At 38.4% G+C, this 19,307-nt stretch overlaps 2 protein-coding genes across 3 annotated transcripts; both read right to left on the bottom strand.

Moving 5' to 3' along the window:
* Positions 1–8,742: 8,742 nt before the first annotated feature.
* atf7ip2 (activating transcription factor 7 interacting protein 2) lies at positions 8,743–11,078 on the bottom strand. Of its 2 annotated transcripts, XM_037256601.1 has the most exons (10): positions 10,952–11,078; positions 10,680–10,759; positions 10,415–10,483; positions 10,272–10,337; positions 9,892–10,194; positions 9,785–9,830; positions 9,589–9,659; positions 9,412–9,489; positions 9,117–9,304; positions 8,743–9,045 (listed from the first exon to the last, which is right to left on the bottom strand). In XM_037256601.1, the coding sequence occupies exons 5-10, from the start codon at positions 9,964–9,966 to the stop codon at positions 8,835–8,837; spliced, it is 669 nt and encodes a 222-aa protein (XP_037112496.1). In that variant the 5' UTR covers positions 9,967–10,194; positions 10,272–10,337; positions 10,415–10,483; positions 10,680–10,759; positions 10,952–11,078; the 3' UTR covers positions 8,743–8,834. The 2 variants fall into 2 exon arrangements, with proteins under 2 accessions (XP_037112496.1, XP_037112495.1); XM_037256600.1 differs by having other exon boundaries at positions 10,680–11,060.
* Positions 11,079–11,344: 266 nt separating this feature from the next.
* Positions 11,345–18,994, bottom strand: emp2 (epithelial membrane protein 2). Its single transcript, XM_037256602.1, has 5 exons — positions 18,766–18,994; positions 13,785–13,975; positions 13,288–13,396; positions 13,076–13,216; positions 11,345–13,005 (listed from the first exon to the last, which is right to left on the bottom strand). The coding sequence occupies exons 2-5, from the start codon at positions 13,860–13,862 to the stop codon at positions 12,836–12,838; spliced, it is 498 nt and encodes a 165-aa protein (XP_037112497.1). The 5' UTR covers positions 13,863–13,975; positions 18,766–18,994; the 3' UTR covers positions 11,345–12,835.
* Between the last annotated feature and the right edge of the window lie 313 nt (positions 18,995–19,307).

Genomic DNA, 19,307 nt, shown 5'->3' with positions numbered 1-19,307 from the left:
TACCCAAAAAAAAAAAAACGATGGAAGAGTGGAAAGTCTAATTAAGGATGAGAGACTCCTACTGTCTCCCTCCTTTCTTTTGTTTGCCTCAGCAAGTTTTACAGCCACCCCCCTCCCTCCTTTTCCCCCCATTTACTGCAGTGGCAAGCACATTCCCCCACTCAATGCCTGCAGCATGGGAGAGGGCTGTATAGCTTCTTCTTGCGGGCACACACACACACACACACACACACACACACACACACAGATTCCAACTTGTGCATTTTGGGCACGAATAAGCATGCGCATGCTTAATCATGTGTTAACGCCAAAAAAAAAAAAAAAGCCGAGACCCATACACATTGATGTTGCACTGCGTAACGCTCTGTTGGGCAACAGCAGGGGTTCGGAGGACTTAAAGATGACGTGATTCCCTCCCTGATCTCTGCTAATGTGTTTGTTTCTGCAGAGAGATAAGAGGGGGGGGAAAGAGCAGCAGAGAAATGAAGGTGGGAATTGAAAAAGAGGCTGGATGGGAAAGAGGGCAAGTGGGGAGGGATGAAAGTGGGAGTCAAGGAAGGAAAGGAGGTGAGAGCTAGAGATCTCGGAATGCTTCGACAAGAACATTATTAGTATTCACATCCCGATCAATCTTATTCTTCAATTGCTTGTCCATCAAATACTGGCATCTCTCTCTGGACTGTATTTTTAGGAAATACTTTTCACTTCCCAAGTTGATCGTTCTTGCATTATTCTTTCTATAGATCTGTTATTTGAAACTGACCTGTCTCCAAAGTCCAAAGACAAAATGAAAATATTTCCACGGCTCACTGATGAGTTGTTGAGAAGCATTCACACCTTTTCATATTCATTATTTTTTCCAATTTTCATCTGAGCTCTAATATCGGAAAAAAGGAAGTTTTGGCCGGCACATACTACATATACTCAGTAAAAAAGTGATGAATAAACAAAGAATATTTTACGTTATGATAACTATGATTAGTAACTAGAATTATACTTCTTCCCACTCCTTTTTCGAACAATGTGTCTTGTTATTTTATTATTATTATCTTAATTTCTGCTTTTCTTACTTTCAGATGTAAATTACTTTTCTTTTTTTATATTGTTCAAAAATAAATAAATGATTAAAAAAAATATTGCATGCTTCGTCACCAACAAAAACAGCTTAATTATTTGCCGCAGCAGTTGTTTGCATAATAAAGAAATAATATCGACAAAATCCTTCCCTATGAAAATTTCCAATTTTGTTTTTCATTTTCCTCCATTGGATGACACGACGACTAAACTCATTGATTTAAGTACTTCTACTTCTGATTAGCGAAAATGACTTTCCATCCAATTATTATCCTATTAAGGAACTAACATTGCAATAAGAAATGACAGAAAATGATTGAAGCTACAAAGGTTGTACATGAAAAGGTTAAAGAGAAAGAGAACTCCACTGAAGGAGAAATCAATGTTGACATAACCTTCTCTTATGCTATAACTAGCGTACCCTTATGGCCCCTTTATATGGATCACAAACACACACACACACACACAAATACATCACCGTTTGTTTCCTGTTTGCCTCCTTTTGTCCTATCATGCAACCTTTCCTCTCTCCTAGATGACTTGCAAACTCCACTTCACAATTCTGCTCTTAGCTCTGATTTCAAGCGTATGCAATTGAGTGATTTTCCTTCCTGCCATGATTTTAACTATTTACACATAGCCCGCTCGTCACCTGAGCACAAAATGCCTGGCACATTATATAATTGATTTCCAGCATGTTTCTGTGATTGTGGTTTCTATCGGAGGCATAGTGGTGAAAATATTTTAGGGTGCGTGACACTATATATTGTTTTACAAACACACATTTTCTCCAGTGCTGTGCAAAGTATACAATTTACATTATCTCCTTGTGTATATGTAAATCTTTGCTAAATGTAAATTGTCCAAAGAATTTTACTCTATGTAAATGCAGGAGATTAAAGAGGGGGAAAAGGAATCTAATCCAACTGCTGCATATCAAAAAAAAAAAAAAAAAAAAATAGGTTGCAATGTATGTCATTAATTTTTCAAGGGATTTTCGACCAAAATGCTGTGTTGTTGTAGCTGCTCTGGCGATTTCAAGTTCAGCTGTCATGAACAATAAATGCTGTCATTTTCTTGGCTGGTGCTACAAAAAAAAAAAGGTGCAGAAAACAAGTCAACATTGAGTCAATGGACCAATATGCTAACGCTAAATATATTACTGTACAAATAATATATGTGCATGCAAGGTCGAAAATTATTTTAAAAATCAGATTTTATGCAGAAATGTAAATTTGAATTTAGAATTTTATTTATTTGACTAATGTGTCAATGTGAGACAGCTGATTATGAGTTTTAAAAGTGTTTTTGTTTAGTGTATGAGAAGTCATGGCTGCTTTACTGTTTATGTTGTTCCTTTAGTTATAAAAAAAAAGAATTACTAGCTATTAAGATCTTAGACGAGCTGTTTATTCGAAAAAGTCACAGGTGACAAATGTAGCTCCTTTTTATAATAAGAGCACTGTTAATCCCTAAGCGGTGAAATTGGGCAAGAAAAAAAAGGAGCCAGAGGCTCGCCTGGTTGACAATTTTATGTAGAGGCAAGCATCTGCGTTCCTTCTCTTGCATGTTTAGAAGTTGTTTTAAGTGAAGCACTTGCCAGCTGAGATGCTTGTTTGCTAACGGAAAGGTGCAGGTGTTCTTTTGTGTGTCTGCGATGTTGTATGCTGTGCACGCTCAGCAATCCTGGGCTTGGAGGAGTGAAATTTCTTTTTTAATGAAATTTTCAAAATCTAGCCAAGAAATGTGTTTACTCAGCAGTCATCCAACTGTTTATAAGAGTGAGAGGAGAAGAGAGACAATAATGGAAACACTATGAGGATATTGCACAATTCTTCCACACATAGGGAGCAGAAAGTCTCATGTCAAATAACTGCCGGGATTAAAATATTCTCTGCATTGATTTTAATCAGGAGGATAACTTGATTGCTACAGCAAACTGCTTTAACAAAATAAAAAGGTTGTATGAATAATGAGAGCATCATGTACGTAAATACCGTATTAGCCCGAATATAAGACGACCACCTCTTTTTCCAGACTCAAGTTTGAAAAGACAACAAAATACAATGACGGCATAGAACCACCCAAAAATGTGAACTGAGACCTGGAGAAGACAAAATCACAAAAGTCACTCTGTAAAAGTGAGTTATGATGTTTGAGCATCCATAAAGTGTGGCGATATGGGAACGGCAAAACTGACCGGCTGTTATTGCCGTGGACGCCCGGCCAAAAAAAAAAAAAAAAAAAGCATAGTGCAGTTGAGGAAAAACAGTTAGCAATAGCAAAAACATGGCTTTGTCTAAATACTATGATAAAGATTGCAGGTAGAAAAACGTACGTGTTGAGTGGAGTCATTCATCTTTGTGATGCCTAGTCAACTCCTGTTTTCTGGCGCTATTTATAGCCATGTTCTCATTGGTACAATGTGAGAGGTTATAGGTCAAATGATTGAAAGTGCGCGTGTGTACACATGTGAGGGGAAAAATGATTTAATTCGGCTGTGAATGGGGCTCTCCTGCGGCTTCATTATCCAAGCCTGAAAATAAGACACTGAGGCAGCAGAATTCTGTTTTAATAAGGCTATTTCCAGCCAAATGAAAAGATATGAGAGAAGACATTGCGTACAGGCAAAAAAGTAAACACTCACATTTAGCCGAAATAGTGAGGAGTAATACTGACTATTGTTTTTATGGGCATTGAGACTTTCTTACCTGAATGTGATGATGTAGCGAACAAATCAATGATGGGTTATTCCTATGCTGTTAATTTCCAATAAGGTTGGCGTGAATATGCCTCCTGCAATCCTGGAACACAATAATAGATATGGTCACACTGTACTGATGCGCAAATGGGGCATGTTCACCGAGGAGCAGCAACATAAATCAATAGCAGTCAGACGCTTTGATGATATCACATCGAGGCAAATGGCACTTAGGTTTCCAAACTTTAACCCAGGAGAGTCTGATTTTTTTCACCCAAGATCTACTGACATGGAAAACAAACTATATATATGACCATTGGGTATTTTGGTGATTGGTTAACTCGCAGGTGTCAAACTCAAGGCCTGGGGGCCAGATACGGCCCACCACATCATTTTACGTGGCCCGCGGAGACAAATTGTGCATCAAATTTGTGTGTCATTACTGGAATTGCAAATTGTCTTCACTTTTAATATCTTTTTTTTTTTTAAATATTTGACCAGTTTTTACTCGTCTGATTTGAAAACGAGTTATTTGTTTTGTAGCTTTTACTGGATATAATATGAGGTACATTTATTTGGGTTGACAGTCATAATGGCCCTCCGATAGAAGCTATGACTACAATGTGGCCCGCGAAAAAAATGAGTTTGACACCCCTGGGTTAACTCATTCACCGCCATGTTAGTTCAAATGGATCTTTGACGTCTATATCCGTCAATGGTAGTGAATGAGTTACTTTAGATTGAAAAAAAAAATGACTATAAAGAAAAATTATTGTGTGCACACATATATTATAATATCCCATTGCGTTGTATTCTCTTGCTAATAATACCAACACATCATGATGACTCTCCCCTGAGGAAATAATGAGTCGTCATCCTGCGGTGTCGTCCAATCTTGATCATAGATTTACCCAAAACAAAAAAATTCCCTGCCGCGACAATGAAAACGGCGCTTTAGAAGTTTCCCCACTCGCTCAGCAGTGTCGCATCTCGCTCGTCTGCCGAGCTCAGGCCGCCGGTGTCCCGCAGGGACAAGCGTTGTCAGGACAACCAGAGTGCATCTGACAGCCAATCAGACGTAAACCCCGAGCTCACGTCAGGTCCCATGATATCTGGCCTTCCCAAAGCGTGCGTGCCAGCGTCCACGCGTGTGCGTACAGACCTGCTGGCAGTCGTGTCCATCTTGGCGATGTCATCACACACTGACCTCTCTGCAGTGATGGTATGTGACACGCCTCTCTCCGCTGCCCTCATGTTTGCTCTTTTCTCAAAGTGACATCGACACTCATCCAGACGTAGTCGCAGCGCTTACGTTTTCTCCGGCTAGTTTTCCCGGTCTTCGTGTGCGTGCCGATTGTTTCACACCAGCCTGCGGGGTAGAAAGTGGCGGGCAGTTTGCTTTGTGGCTGTCATTGATTTTATGTGTTGTTTTAATTGCGTGTATGAAAATGTGTCCTGACAGCATAACCAATGTGATTTTTAGAACACGAATTAATTGCGCTGCGGTGTGTGTATGCGCTTTAATTATGTGTGCGAGCGGGCCTGCGTGCCCGTGGCTATGATTCTTCCTTCCCCGAATGTTTACTCCTTATTTGACCTCAAAGAGTGCGAGGGAAAAACCAGGACACAGCACACGCACACAGTCAGCATATTCAAATCAACCTGCCTAATCTGATATGCATTGAGATGTGCCATTTGATGTGTTGTTGATGTTTCTTGTTTTGGTTCCCGAAGGGGTAGAATAAAAAAAATGGACTTGAGTGACCAATTTAATATCATGTCCATAAATGCTTATTTTGCTACATTTTGCAAAATTGAGTCACATTCAGGTGGATTTCACACCATCATCTGAATCAACCACTCTTAACATTGAAGTGTTTAATTGACACTTGACAAATTTCAGGCGGGCGGAAATAAAGGAAATCAATCTCAAATTTAAATTCTACTTAATGACACATGTCAGAAGCTGTTTCTTTTGTAGCATGCTCTTGTGGTTGTTGATGTTCAGTTGGATCAAACCTTCTGGAACTCTAAATAAAATATTTATGATGGCAAAGAAAGGAAAAAAAATCAAACTGTGAGCACACGTCAAGCACTGGACTACTTATACAAACAGTGAAGTGCATACAGTTACTTTTAGGGAGCTTGTAATTCTATTAATTCTGAAACTATGTTAAAAAAATGATTTTAAAAGCTCCATACAACTATTATAAAACCCAAAGTACACACTCTGATCATCAGCAGTGATGTAATTGTATTTGCTGTGGCATTCAAGTATGCCCATGTTCAAAAATGTTTGACATGAAACGAAAGAGCAGGATGAAAATGAATATGGAAGGAGATGGTGCTTGTTTGTCTCGGTGAATGTGAAATGTGGCAAAAGTAGTCGCATCAAATGGAAGGCGGGCAAGAGAGAGATAGATGCAACTTAAAAACACGAGCTATGAAAGATTGATGTGTTGCTAATTCGGCTGCAAGAAGCTCCTCTGGACGTCTCTCTTGAAACACGGCGCTCGTTGGGCAACGCATTAGCCGATATGTTTTAAAAATTTAAAGCGACATCTTAATAAAGGGAAATATGTCTATGTTAGAAACAATCAGCCATAAAAGCGTATGTGGCACATGGGGTTTTCATAAAGATTTCATGCCATGCTTCCAAGCAAATTTGAGTTTCCCTGTCAAAATATGGCAAAGCTGCTGTGTCTTTCTCACTTAACTACATAAAAATAAAAATGGCGTTTGGGTTTCTCAGCTGTTCATTGGCGGAGTAAGAATTTTTTTTCTTGGTGAGGTCATGGGACGGGGTCAAGTATATTTAAATAAAGAGGAAAAAGTGGTTTTGTAGACTCACAGACTTTTTCCCCAAAAAAAGTTGATAAAGATTCTTTCATTGGAAATGCAAAATTTCATTTCTTCCAAATTTTATATTGTGGAGCAATTTTTTTTTTTCTTGGTGAGGTCATGGGAGGGGGCCAAGTATATTTAAATAAACAGAAAAAATGGTTTTGTAGACTCACAGACTTTTTCCCCAAAAAAAAAGTTTCATTGGAAATGCAAAATTTCATTTATTCCAAATTTTATATTTTGGGTCACATTTGAAAGCAGCGATGGTGTTTTTTTTACAATGAAGGTCAAAGATGCAGTTATCCAATGAGGACTGTCGTCACACCGCCTTAAAATTTTTCAGAGTTAAAAAAATTTTTTTTTAGACCTTTATGGAGGAGGATTAGTGTGATTCCTGATGCTTGTGTATGCCCTCAAGTGGATTAATCTCAGTGACTTTGATGATCCCCCCCTTGAACCTTCCAAAACTTCTGGACACTTAATACTCCCTGACCTTTAAAACATATGGTTAGCAAAAGTGAGTGGAGATGTGGCTATGAATAAATAATTTGCATAACTCAAACCGGAGGTGAGTCATGCGTAAAAGGACTTAAGCCTGTCTTCTCAAGAGGATGTTTTAGCTCTTGTCAGTGTGTGTATGCGTTTGTTTGTGTACCTGCATCATGCATGTGTGTGCGTGTGTTCATTTGTTTCAAGGTCCTTTGCACATCCAGACAATAAGAATGACAAATGTTATTTATAAAAGATTTTTTTACCATTCAGGTTATTTTGATGTGGGCTTTAATTCACGGATGAATTGAAATGGAGGGTGGATTGTTTATTTATTTTTTTGTTTTCTGGTGATCAATAGGCAATTATGGTGAGAGAATGCTGTGAAATGTTATTTACACATATTTTCCCCACGATGAATTTCATTCAGGCTTGTCACGGTGACATACCCTGTTAAACACCGCCATCTTGTGGTAAATGCGAGAAATGCGAGTGACGTCACAATGTGCTGTGAGGATATTCGCTTTTAGATGACCCATTTACTTTTCACTGCATAACAGAATTCATTTTCCTGTGTATCTATGTTGGCTTTTAGCATAGACTAAAAAAAAAAAAAGAAAAAAAATATGAACTTTATGACCTAAAATGACCAACAATGCTAAAAGTAGTGGTCACACATTTAGGTTGATCAATGTTTTTTTTTTTTTTTGTAGTTTTGTAATTCTACAATTTTAAGGGTCCAGAGTTCAGTGGTGAGGCGCATAAGATTAAGATGACAAGTCTAAACCTCTTAGAGCGCACATTCATGCGAAGTCTAATATTCCATGGACATCATCCATTTTACAGGAGGGAAGGGACTAAAGAGGGAGGCTGCCATTCTGCCAAGCGCTTCACTTTAAAACTTTAAAGAGCACATTTGTTCCTTAATCACTCTTGCTGCTCCACCTCTGCTTTTTCTATCTGGCTACTCGGCACTATTTTTCGGCGCCCATCTTCTTCAGCCATAAGCCCTGTCAGCTCCGATTAGGCCACAGTGTGTTTGTGTGTCAGACTGTTTTAAGTGGTCTCGGAGGGGCCGATCATTCTGCTCCGCTATTACACCGGACCTACTGGACGCACAATTGCTGACGCTAAGGTCGGATCCACTGTGGTTCATTTTACTGTCTGTCATACGCAGCATAATAATCAGGCTTCTTGTGCACAAGTTCAGCGAGTCTCCTCATAAACGAGAAGCCATATTGGTTATCTAACCAGGCGTTTTATAGCGGCGACCTCCTCAGTGGCAAGTACAACTGTCCCCATCCATAAGACACCATCCCCTTTTATTGGAGATTGTCAGGAAACAGAAAAAGGATTTTCGGAGAACTCCTTCAGCGTGGTGGTGCTGCTCAGTCTTTTGTCGTAGAAGGTGTACAATTTATCGCTAGTTTGAATCCTCGTGGATTTTTAGCGCTCGCAGGTTTTGCAGCAGAACGGTTTCTCTCCCATGCGGGTCCTTATGTGAACTTTGAGGACTCGGGGAAAGCAGCAGCGAGTCGCTCGTGGACAAAATGTCGAATGTATCGATCGTTTCTTCTTCTAGTAATAACAAAAGATGGCTGCTACCTTCTGCGAAGGATTGAACCACAATACCATTTAAAAAGATACTGTGAAAAATGTATTAATGTGCAGCAAAAACAGAACATATACGTGGACTTCAGATTTGATTCCATGAGGTCCTCTGGGGCTACTCGGGAACGACTGCAGCTACAACGTCACTATAGGGTCCGTAGCGGCCAAAAATGTCCTTGCCTACCACGACGACACACAGCTTGTGCCCCTTTTTGTACTTAGTGATGGTCACCCACATGGGCAGAGATTTGGCCGGCACGTTGCCCAACAGTTTCCAGTCTGGCAAAATTCCGCTTCCCTTGACCTTTTCCATGGTTAGGTAAATGCTAGTGTAGAGAAAGAGACATTGAATGTAAATCCAAAAACACAATTGCCTTCCATGACACTTTAGTTTTACCTGTAGCTCTGCATCTGTGGTAAAGAGAGTTTAATTTCCTCCGCAGTCCACATCACTGAGAGGCCGGCGGGATTTTCGATAAGAGCCAGTTGGACGCTCACTTTATGGGGGATGTTGTACGACAAAGCCTCCATGGTCAATTTAGCCGGGAAAGGGTTAATGTGCAAAGGAGGATACCCAGCTTCATACTAAGGGAAAGCGGAGGAAGGAGAGTGATGAGTGAATATTTAGAAATTAAACTGAAAATTAATATTTGGATATTGAGTGTAGATCTGGCTTTGTGTTAATACATTACCTGCTGTGGGTTTGTCTGCTGGATGTTGTTGCCATGGCAGCCAGAGATGGATTCTTCATTCATCGGCGTAGTCAGGGGCTTCACACAGAAGGGATGAATTTGCAAGCAAGAAAATGTCAAGCAAAAGTCATATTTAGTCAAAATATGCATGTCATGTTTTGATAAAAAGCATCTTACCTCACTCTTAGAAGAAGGAGCAGACTGACGATCACATTCCTTGGTTAGGGTGTTCATTATATGTGGTAGATCTAGACGATATATTGAATTTTTTTCAAAAATGTTACATTTTGGTTTTAGGCTGTACCGCTGGATTAGGTATAGGAACGAGTCAGAGGAAAAAAAAAAAAAACACACTTAGCAATAATAACCATACCTTCTTTTATTTGATTCAACTCCTTTTGAATATTTTCGGTGGTATCCTGAAAAGAAAGACATGATTTGCAAATAATCAGATTGGAATGAAAACTCGCTCGGACTCACCAAGACATCGTTGTTCCCATTTTCTTCTCTTTCCTCTTTTCTGCTGCTTTTTTCTGCAGATAAATAAATACACATGTGAAACAAATAGTAATTTACAAATACACAACAGTTAGTTGTAATAGTACTGGGCTCTTACTGTGTGGCACCAATTCATCATCGCAATCTATTCTGGTGAGGAAGACATGACATTGTAAAAACTCACAAGATTTGATCATAAATGCAAACTGATCTTGAATAATAAGTGTTTTGTCCTACGTACATAATGACTTCGTCATCGTCATCATCACAAGACAGCGGCAAACTCTGAAATTCACGTCTTTGTCATATACACAGAAATGATTTAGAATTAGAAAAATGTGCAGGCAAAATGTTATCCAAACCTTTTTGTTTGACCTCAGGGCAGTGAGTGCTGTTTCTGCTCTCTTTGTAATCTTCTCAAAGCGTTTCTGGGAAAAAAAATCCAAATTAACATCTGTAGGTATAAAGTGCATGAGCTAGCTCATCAGTGATGCAGTTTACCAACCTCAAGTTTTTGGATGGCTCGTTCATAATCCAGGTCATGTTGAAGATGTTGAACAGTTTTGGCTAAAACCTGCAAAATTGTATTATTCTTTTGCACTTCGTCTTTCAGTAGCATCTGAATCTGTACATTAATGCAGGTGAAATTTTAACTTTTAAAATTGCATGTGTAGAAAAATAACCACCATCTCGGTCAAAAATTGAAGACTCCTCATCATCATCATCATCGTGTCCGTTGACTTTTGATACAACGAAAGGGTTTCACTTACTTCAGATTGGAATAATTTGATATTTTGTCCACGGCTTCCAGAAGAATCTAAAGGGGAACAAGATCGCTTCATTCTTCAATCTTATAAAAAATAAAAAAATAAAATGTAGGAAGAAAAGAAGAGCTTTACATTCACAGTGCCCAAACAACACTTTCAAAATGTGTTGTTACCAATAGTGAGCATTCTAGCGTTTTAAAAAATATGCAATTTTCAACATGTAATTGAGATGGGCACCCTTCAATTTAACCGGATTTATGATGCATAAAACTCACATAAAGAAAACAACAACAGTTAATCTGCAAAAGCTCTTGCAAAATCGCGCGTGTTTTGCTTTGTTTAGTGTTACTTCATGTTTATTCCGGGTGGCAACACTTCCGACTCGTGACTTCTCGCTCTCGTTATTTTCTACCGTTTACCAATCAACTTAGTTGTTTACTGCCACTCTCTGGACAATTTTGGTAATGCATACAGACAGTGCTGCCATCGGTGTCACATTAAATTTTGGAACTCCTTTTGAAGTGGTATGACTAGAATTATTTCGAAATTATTTAATAAGAATAGCAACTAATAATCAACTTAATTATAAATAGAGATTTGTGCACATAAAATGAATTAGCAATATGGTGAAACAAACTTAAATGTTTAATAAAGAAAGAAAACAGTTGTCACAAACGAAGGAAAATGTTTAATTAAACAATTACGGACGCTAACTTCAAAGTTTGAGGTAAAGGACCGTAATTGTTTGAGGCTCAAACAAGTGAAGTTGACGTACAATACTTTTCCAAAGTGTAGTTGACTAATAATCCACTAGATGGCGCTAAACTATAAAAGATAGGCCACCTTAATTCTCACGTTCATATTTTATATTTTGAAGCACATTTTAGAGAAAGACTAACCCAACAAAAAGGACATTCTATGTCCCCATAAATGAAACTGAAAGAGGCCATTACATTTTTGTGCTATAAAAATCACACCAAGAAATAGTGATTTCAAAAGTTAGTGCTTTTTTATGAGCAAGTATTAGCCAAGAAAAATCTTCGATATGAAGCATAAGGTAATGGCAATAGAATAAAATGACCCATTTCATCCTCATTTGTGATTTTTGAACATGTTACAGTTGGTTTAATAAATAGCCTTTGTCCCAGTTTTTGTTGGGAAAAAAAGAGCAAAATAACCCAATAGCATGACAGAAATAGCAAAACATTCCTACTTCAAGTTTATGTTGTCATTTGAATCACAGCACATCATTGGTTTGTGTATTTCACCATGTCACCAACAGATGCAAAAGCATAACAAAGACAATATAATATCCCACAATTTATACCACTACATTTCTTTAAGCTAAGATTAACATAATATTTTCTACTTTTTTTGTTATTAACCACATTAGTATTTCAGTCAGCAATAGGTTTAACTATACATACACAGCAAATATGTACAACATGTTTTATTTGTTAATAGCTTCTCAAAAACAAATGTGGACCCAGAAAGAAAATCTCCCATTTTTTTTTTTTTTTTTTTTTTTTTTTAAACCCACACATATTTCCCACATGGGCTTGCATGACAATGAACCATAAAAAGAAATAAAAGAGACAGTCACTCATAAATGCAAAGGTGGATGAAGGCAAGTGTGTTCTTGTTTTTTAAAAATCCTTTAACAACAAATAAGAGGTTTTGTGGATCTTACTAACTTGAATGACCAGCTCATACACAAATTACAACATACGTTCTCATTAAATACACAAAGAATCATTGGTTACTTTTAAAGTTCTTCCTCTTTTAAAAATTTTCATGAGAATTTACATACACCTAGCCTTAATTCAAATGAACCTATCGCGTGATACTTGTCCAACTTGAAATACAAATTGAACAAACATGGCTCTGCCTTCCAGCCATTAATTCACGTTTTAAAATATACGCTGAATGTTGTTGGAAATCCAGTGAGATTTTCTCAAATGACAACCATTTTTCAGTGTGTGTGTATAAGAAGTGACATCAAATGCATCCTTAACTGTATTCACCATTACAAGAGTGATAGGCGATGCTTGATCTATTTTGAGTGTTGGAAAAATAGCGGCATGTCAATGTCATCTCGGGATATTTACTGTACATCCAAGGATTTCAATTTATATACTCTATCCCCCATAAATTGACATTTACTTGCGTTTTCTAAGCACCAGATACATCAGACCACTAATTAGAGTCATTGGGAAACTAACCCAAGCCAAAATATAGGAGGAGCCGTACGAGCCGTCATGGAGACTGCTATGATGGAAGGACTTGTTCTGAGCCGTGTAAATGGACGCCGCCATCATCACGCACAAAGCTGAAGAGAGGAAAGAATTACAAATATGGTTACATTTTGTTGACAATTTGAGTATGTTTGTGTCACTCACAAGCTAACAGTTGAATAATTGCAGTGAAGACAAATCTCTCCCCTTGCTTGAGCCTGAAGAGCTGAAGAATGAAGATGAAGAAGCTAATACAGCATAAAATGGTGGCCAGGATCATGGTAGCCTGGACCGTCTGCAGGTAGGCTGGAAGGAACCAACAGATGTTAGAAAATTATACATCGCTTGCACCACCAGCAGATGATAAACGTTCCTACCCGCATCAGTAGTGTGGCTCTTGGCGATAGGAAAGCAAGTGGCATTGCAAGAGTACCACAAGTCTGAGTAGAGCACATCCCGTCCAGGTGTTGATACCAACCACCATGCCTGTAACATATGCAGTCTAAACATCCTGGCCTGTAATGATTTTTTTTTTTTTGTGTGTGTTTCTGAAACAAGTACCGTATTTTCCGCACTATAAGGCGCACCGGATTATAAGGCGCACCTTCAATGAATGGCCCGTTTTAAAACTTTGTCCATATATAAGGCGCACCAGATTATAAGGCGCACCTTCAATGAATGGCCCATTTTAAAACTTTGTCCATATATAAGATCTATACATTTGGCCCGCGGGCCGGACATTGGACACGCCTGCTGTAGTGGCTCAATATTGGTCCATATATAAGGCGCACCTGATTATAAAGTGCACTGTCGGCTTTTTAGAAAACTGGAGGTTTTTAGGTGCGCCTTATAGTGCGGAAAATACGGTACTCACATTATGTATGGTTGCAACAAAGAGGAGAACGGCTGCAGCCAAATGGAAAAGGATGATGAGGACTAAGATGATCAACATGGCTGCTTCCTCTCTTCGGCTGGGTCTTCTCGTAGATGGTAGATTTTTTCCCCTCTATGAATGGAAGTCAAGTTTGCAGCCTGATAGTTTGCTGGGCCTCTCGCAATAAAAGTCTGGAGCAACAAATATGAAACACACAAAAAACAAGGTTAAGCTCTTGAAGTGTGTTAAATTCCAAATTTCGTGTTGCAATTGAAGATCTTTTAAGGGAACCAATGTGGAAGTGTTGAAACTGCCCCATCTGCGACCAATTATCCAAACAGCAAGTCACCCCTCAAATTATAGAAAATATAATTGGTGTGTTGTGTCACTGCGGACAACCACTCAACACAATTGCAGTAAAGTAAATGTTAAAATGATCTCTGAAAATATTTGTTAAATGATTTAGTTTAGTTTATTCTATCAAGTTCTTTTCGCCCAATTTTTCCTAGTCAGGAAGATAGTATATTCTTAGCGAATGTATTTTCATTAGCTAGTGAAAACAGCATTCTTGAGGTTTTTCCCCAATCCAATTTTAAAATTCTACAGGCCATAATTGGCTGACAAGACCTCTGTGTCAGCCTCAACGATTGTGTTTCCTCCTGTGTGGGTTCCCACAGGGCTCTGTTGTAGGTCCCCTTTTCTTTTCCCTTACTTGCTTCCACTTTGTTCCTTCCTCTGGAGATGTGGAATTTTCTGCTTTTTTAATGTGAGCAGCACCCAAAATTACCTAATTTGTAATGCCAACATGAGGTTTTTGGTGGGACTGCTAAAAATGCCACAGCAGATGTGAATTACTGCAACCTGAAATTTGACAGCCGGATTGTGTGTTAATTGTATTTATTGACCGAGCTTGCGTTTTATGTGAACCTCTTTCGTGTTATTTATTTGTTGTAATGCTTAAAAAAATCAACTTGGATTGAATTTGATTGGAACCAACACAATACAAAACCTTAATATGCACATACATAATTTCGATTTTGGTAACTGCCACCCAAAGCGAACATTAAAAAGAGCCGAGTTGGCAGATCCAGAGTTCCCCACACCCACAAACACACACAGTAAAGGAATTAGCCCTCGCCGCCAAAATGGAATCGTAGTAAAAACAGACTCCTCCCGCCGACAGGAAGCAGGCCACAATTTGTGTGAGCACATGTGGCTTGTGGGGGTTCTGCCAAGAGATGGACTGGCCTTGTTTGAGGTGGCCAGGACAGGAAAAGACAGACTAAATCTCAAAATGGTGACGTGAAGTGGCTTTGAATCATGTGACACTGGGTTGAGGATTCACATAGGAATGTAAACACCAAGTGCTTTTGGTAAACGCTCGTCATCGCTGAACTCTGAGAAGTAAACAGGACAGCGCGGTGGACTGAGAAAAAAAAAATGGAATAAATTACCACCAGTTCATGAAGATGTATTTACTTTGCACGATATGTACACAATATAGTCAAGCCAAGTTTTCCCTCTTCCAAACAACAAACCACAATTAAACCATCATTATTATAAATACCACTGCTAATAAGCACAATAATAAATCTCAAAGTAATAAATACTTCTCTGAGCAAGCTAACTCGATAGAGTAGGATTTATTGCATAGCAACTCTTTGATTTTAGTTCCATCCTGCTGAAATACGTTTTTGGAACAGCGGGAGAATTCCCACATGTGCACACGTGCACATTTGCACCAATGTAATCATGTCTGCTGATAACGTTGTGGTGTTAGCAAAAAGAAGGACGAAAACAGAATTGGGTAACATGGGAGGGAAATTACCAAACATTGGTATGCAGATACACACATGGAGAAGCCAAGGTTATGGTAGTTGACAAAAGCTAACAAAATAAAATCTATTTAAAAACACTAAAACTCATACTAAAAACTGAACAACTAAACATTTTTGGAAAAATAAAAACTACTAACAAACCTACTCTAAAAATCTTTTTATTTTTTTCTATTTTTAGAATTCATAAAACAAAAGTCTAAATGAAATTTTAAAAAAACTTATGACCCTGGTAAAAAAAAAAAAAAAAAATCTGTTATGTCAAACTTCAGGTAAAAAAAAAAAAAAAATGCAGACTCTGTTTGAATAATAACATTTTAAAGCTGACATGTAACACATGTATACTGTGCATGTAAATTCCAATATTAATACCAATTAAAAAAAAATATTATGAACTGCAAATATTCACGATATAGTTGGGATACTCAGACACACAAATAACACTTCACCCAAAAACACTGTGCACTTACTTACCTCCCCTTCCTTGACTATCACTCAGCACTAATTCCAGGTATGAATTCGCTAATACTCACCTCAGACGCCATCCAGCAGCTGCACACACACTCACTCACACATATACACTCATAATGATGTCCGCATGTCACATACATCGGCCTCGCCGGTTTGGAATGCATGACATTGTTTTCCCAAATCTCATGGTGTAATCTGTCATAGTAGACGTGTGCTCACAAAGCGCCAGCTGTTCTGTGTCAATCAACAAGCAAATAAAAGACTTCAATATCTAATTTAGTCAGAATGCCATTTGTGCCACTTGTCACTCAGGGTCAATTATAGATTACATTTACAATTGAGGAACTAAAGCAGCTCTTCTTCCATTGTACGCTTATTGCAGCCACCTCGACAGACGCACACAGACAAAGAGAAACCGAATACAACCATTCCTCCGTTCCACTCACCCTTATAATAGGAAGCTAGAGGACTCTGCATGTGTGTGTGTGTGTTTGCACGTACGAGTGCGCTGTGCAACTGCTGGAAAATGCTGACATTTAATGTCCTTTTCTTTCATAAAACACAAAGCCACAGACTTAACTGGGCCTCTGAATCTCACTCCCCCGACTCTCTCACTCTTCCGCTCTCCCAACTCCTCTCTAGCTGGCATTTGGGGAAAAAGTGATGAACAGAAAAGGGGAAGTGGATATGAAATCTTCCAGTGAGGTCCCTCTGGCTCCAAATTAAGTTATACTACTGAAAATAATGTGACATTCCTTGCGATAAATCTTCTTTCAGAAGCACTTATTGTAGGATAACTCCAAGAAATTATTCATTCTAGAGTTTCTTTAATGTATTGTCCAAGAATAACATTTGGACTGCACCAATTTAAATTAGGTTTTTAATATATATTTGTAATTAAAAACTATCAACCCAAGTAATGAGTGCTCTTTAAATCCAGTTTGAAATGTATGATATATGGACTTTGCACTGTACAGTGGGACTGTTTCCAAGAAAAATCAAATATCTTTTGTCCACAGTGTGTAGTTGGGTTGGGTCAGTTTAGGTGGTTGGTGTTTATACGCAGCAACCAAATGCAAGGTCTATTTTTAGTGAAAACACAAAAGGTACATCTTCTCCGTCATTGTTTAGGGAAGAGCAAACAATATTTGTATATACAACCTTGAACTACTTTATTATTATTATATTTTATATTATTATTAAAATGGCCATGTAAAAGCATCTGTGGCTCAACTTTCAGGGTCACAGGCTCACAAAATATCCGCTGAGCAGAATTTATGTTAACAGTAAATATAGTAATGATGTTGTGAGTGTGTGCGTGTAGTCCACACTAATTAGAACCTTGTAAACTGGACAAATGCCCACAAACACACGCACGCATGTACACCACTGTTTTTCCTGCAGGGTTGAAAGAAATGCCTCTGACATTGGAACGTGTTGGACACCGACGTGTTTTTACTATGTGTTTGAGTCAACACGTGTTGTTCGTAGACATTCCTGAAGTGACAGACTTGAGTAATGACCCCCACATGGTTTAGGGGACCAGTCCCAAAATTCTCTCCATCTCTGTTTAGCATCCATCCACAAACTGCACACTTTGTTGATCAACTTTATCAGTCAGCAGCTTTCAAAAGCCTCTCGCTAACTCGGTAACAAATATTACACACTTTTCCACTCATGCTGAGTTCATGATGACAGAAAATATGGGAAAAACTAACATTGACACGCCGGCAAACTGGAGACAGTCTGCCAATTCTGCAGTGACCGACCAGATCATGTTACAGGATACTAAAGTTTGAAATAACCTGCTTCACATCAGCTATGCTAATTGTCCAGTTTATATAGTAATGTTTCATTCATTTGATAAAATACATTGAAATAAAGTTATTCCTTTGCCTACAGATTTGAACAATTCATTATTTTATTGATATTGTAATCAGAATGGTGTGTATTAGTTAGACATTTAGAAATAATTTCTCTCATTTATTTGGGTCGAAATAAAAACTCCACACTCCTATTTAAGTATTTTCAATTCAATCAATTGGCACAAGGTTAATCAATTTGCCAAATCCAAAAATGAATTTCCATTCATCAGCCTCTGTAAAATTATTTGCACCGATAGAGGGCGCAGTCTCTTAAAACGTAAATCCTTTAAGAAATTTAAATCACGTTATAAACTTTCATTTTACTAAATAAATAAATAAGTAAATAAATAAATGTGTTTTTTAAGGGATGTCTTTTTCCAGTCTAAAATGGGAGCATGTCATGATGAACATAGAGTTGCCATATGGAAGGCGAAAAAAATAGCTGGAATGTTAACAAAAGAAGGAAAAAAATCATTGAGAAGAATCCAGACTTTTAACTTCACACAAACGCGCAACGTCCAGTTCCTTACATATAACTTGTTTTAAATATTCCTTAGTTGGAAGAAAGCGCACGAGTGTCTAACGACGCCCCTTTGGTCAGCATTTCGGAAGTTCAGGCCGAGTTATTTGTGCGTAAAAATACGCACAAGGAAAAAAAAACAATATGTACAGAAGACGCGCGCAACGAGAAACAATTCATTTGGAGGCGCAACTCTAACTTATTGGGAAAAAAAGAACATCAACTTGACACACAGGCTTTAAAGTAAATTGTTTGCAGCATTCAAACTATATGCAAACATATTTACTCACCAGGTTTGAAGAACGTGGAATAAAACACTATGAGCGAAGCTCCGGATGAGGCGGCGTTCGTAATAGGAAATATTAAAGTGAGCAAATATTACACGAACAAGTCTGCAGGCGCGACTCAGCTGCAGCTACCGACCCAATTCACTGGACTCTCCTGCAAAAAAAAAAAAAAAAAAAAGTTGGAGATGCACTCTGTGGCTCCGCTGCTGGCGTGGGAAGGCTCTGGGGTGTGGCTTTAGGGGCCGTGCGCGAGTGCGCGCGCGCGTGCACGTGTGTGTGTATAGGGAGGGATGGTGACACGAAAAGTAAAGGTAAAGAAATCATTATGAAGAACATAATGGTCGTTTTCATGTGGTAACAATAAATTCAAAATAAAACAAATACAGTAATCCCTCGTTCATCGCGGATAATTGGTTTCAAAAACCACCCGCGATAAGTGAATCCGCGAAGTACGGGCACCAACAAGAAGTACTGGGCAGGCTGACTAGTTTGACTTTTAAATGTTTTTTTAATTTGGAAAAAAAATCCGCGATGTAGTGAAGCCG

This window comes from Syngnathus acus, chromosome 8 (genome assembly GCF_901709675.1).
Source record: "Syngnathus acus chromosome 8, fSynAcu1.2, whole genome shotgun sequence".
Lineage (NCBI taxonomy): Eukaryota > Metazoa > Chordata > Actinopteri > Syngnathiformes > Syngnathidae > Syngnathus > Syngnathus acus.
This window is presented reverse-complemented; position numbering and strand designations above follow the sequence as displayed.

Bases quoted from the DNA above. Each gene is read 5' to 3' on its own strand.
- atf7ip2 (XM_037256601.1), bottom strand. From the start codon at position 9,966: ATGTGTATTTATTTATCTGCAGAAAAAAGCAGCAGAAAAGAGGAAAGA. The intron at 9,831-9,891 runs GTGAGTCCGAGC...CTTTCTTTTCAG, and splicing joins ATGGGAACAACGATGTCTTG to GATACCACCGAAAATATTCA. The intron at 9,046-9,116 runs GTAAAACTAAAG...TCTCTACACTAG, and splicing joins CCACAGATGCAGAGCTACAG to CATTTACCTAACCATGGAAA.
- emp2 (XM_037256602.1), bottom strand. From the start codon at position 13,862: ATGTTGATCATCTTAGTCCTCATCATCCTTTTCCATTTGGCTGCAGCC. The intron at 13,217-13,287 runs GTAGGAACGTTT...GGTTCCTTCCAG, and splicing joins GAGCCACACTACTGATGCGG to CCTACCTGCAGACGGTCCAG. The intron at 13,006-13,075 runs GTGAGTGACACA...TCCTCTCTTCAG, and splicing joins AATTATTCAACTGTTAGCTT to CTTTGTGCGTGATGATGGCG.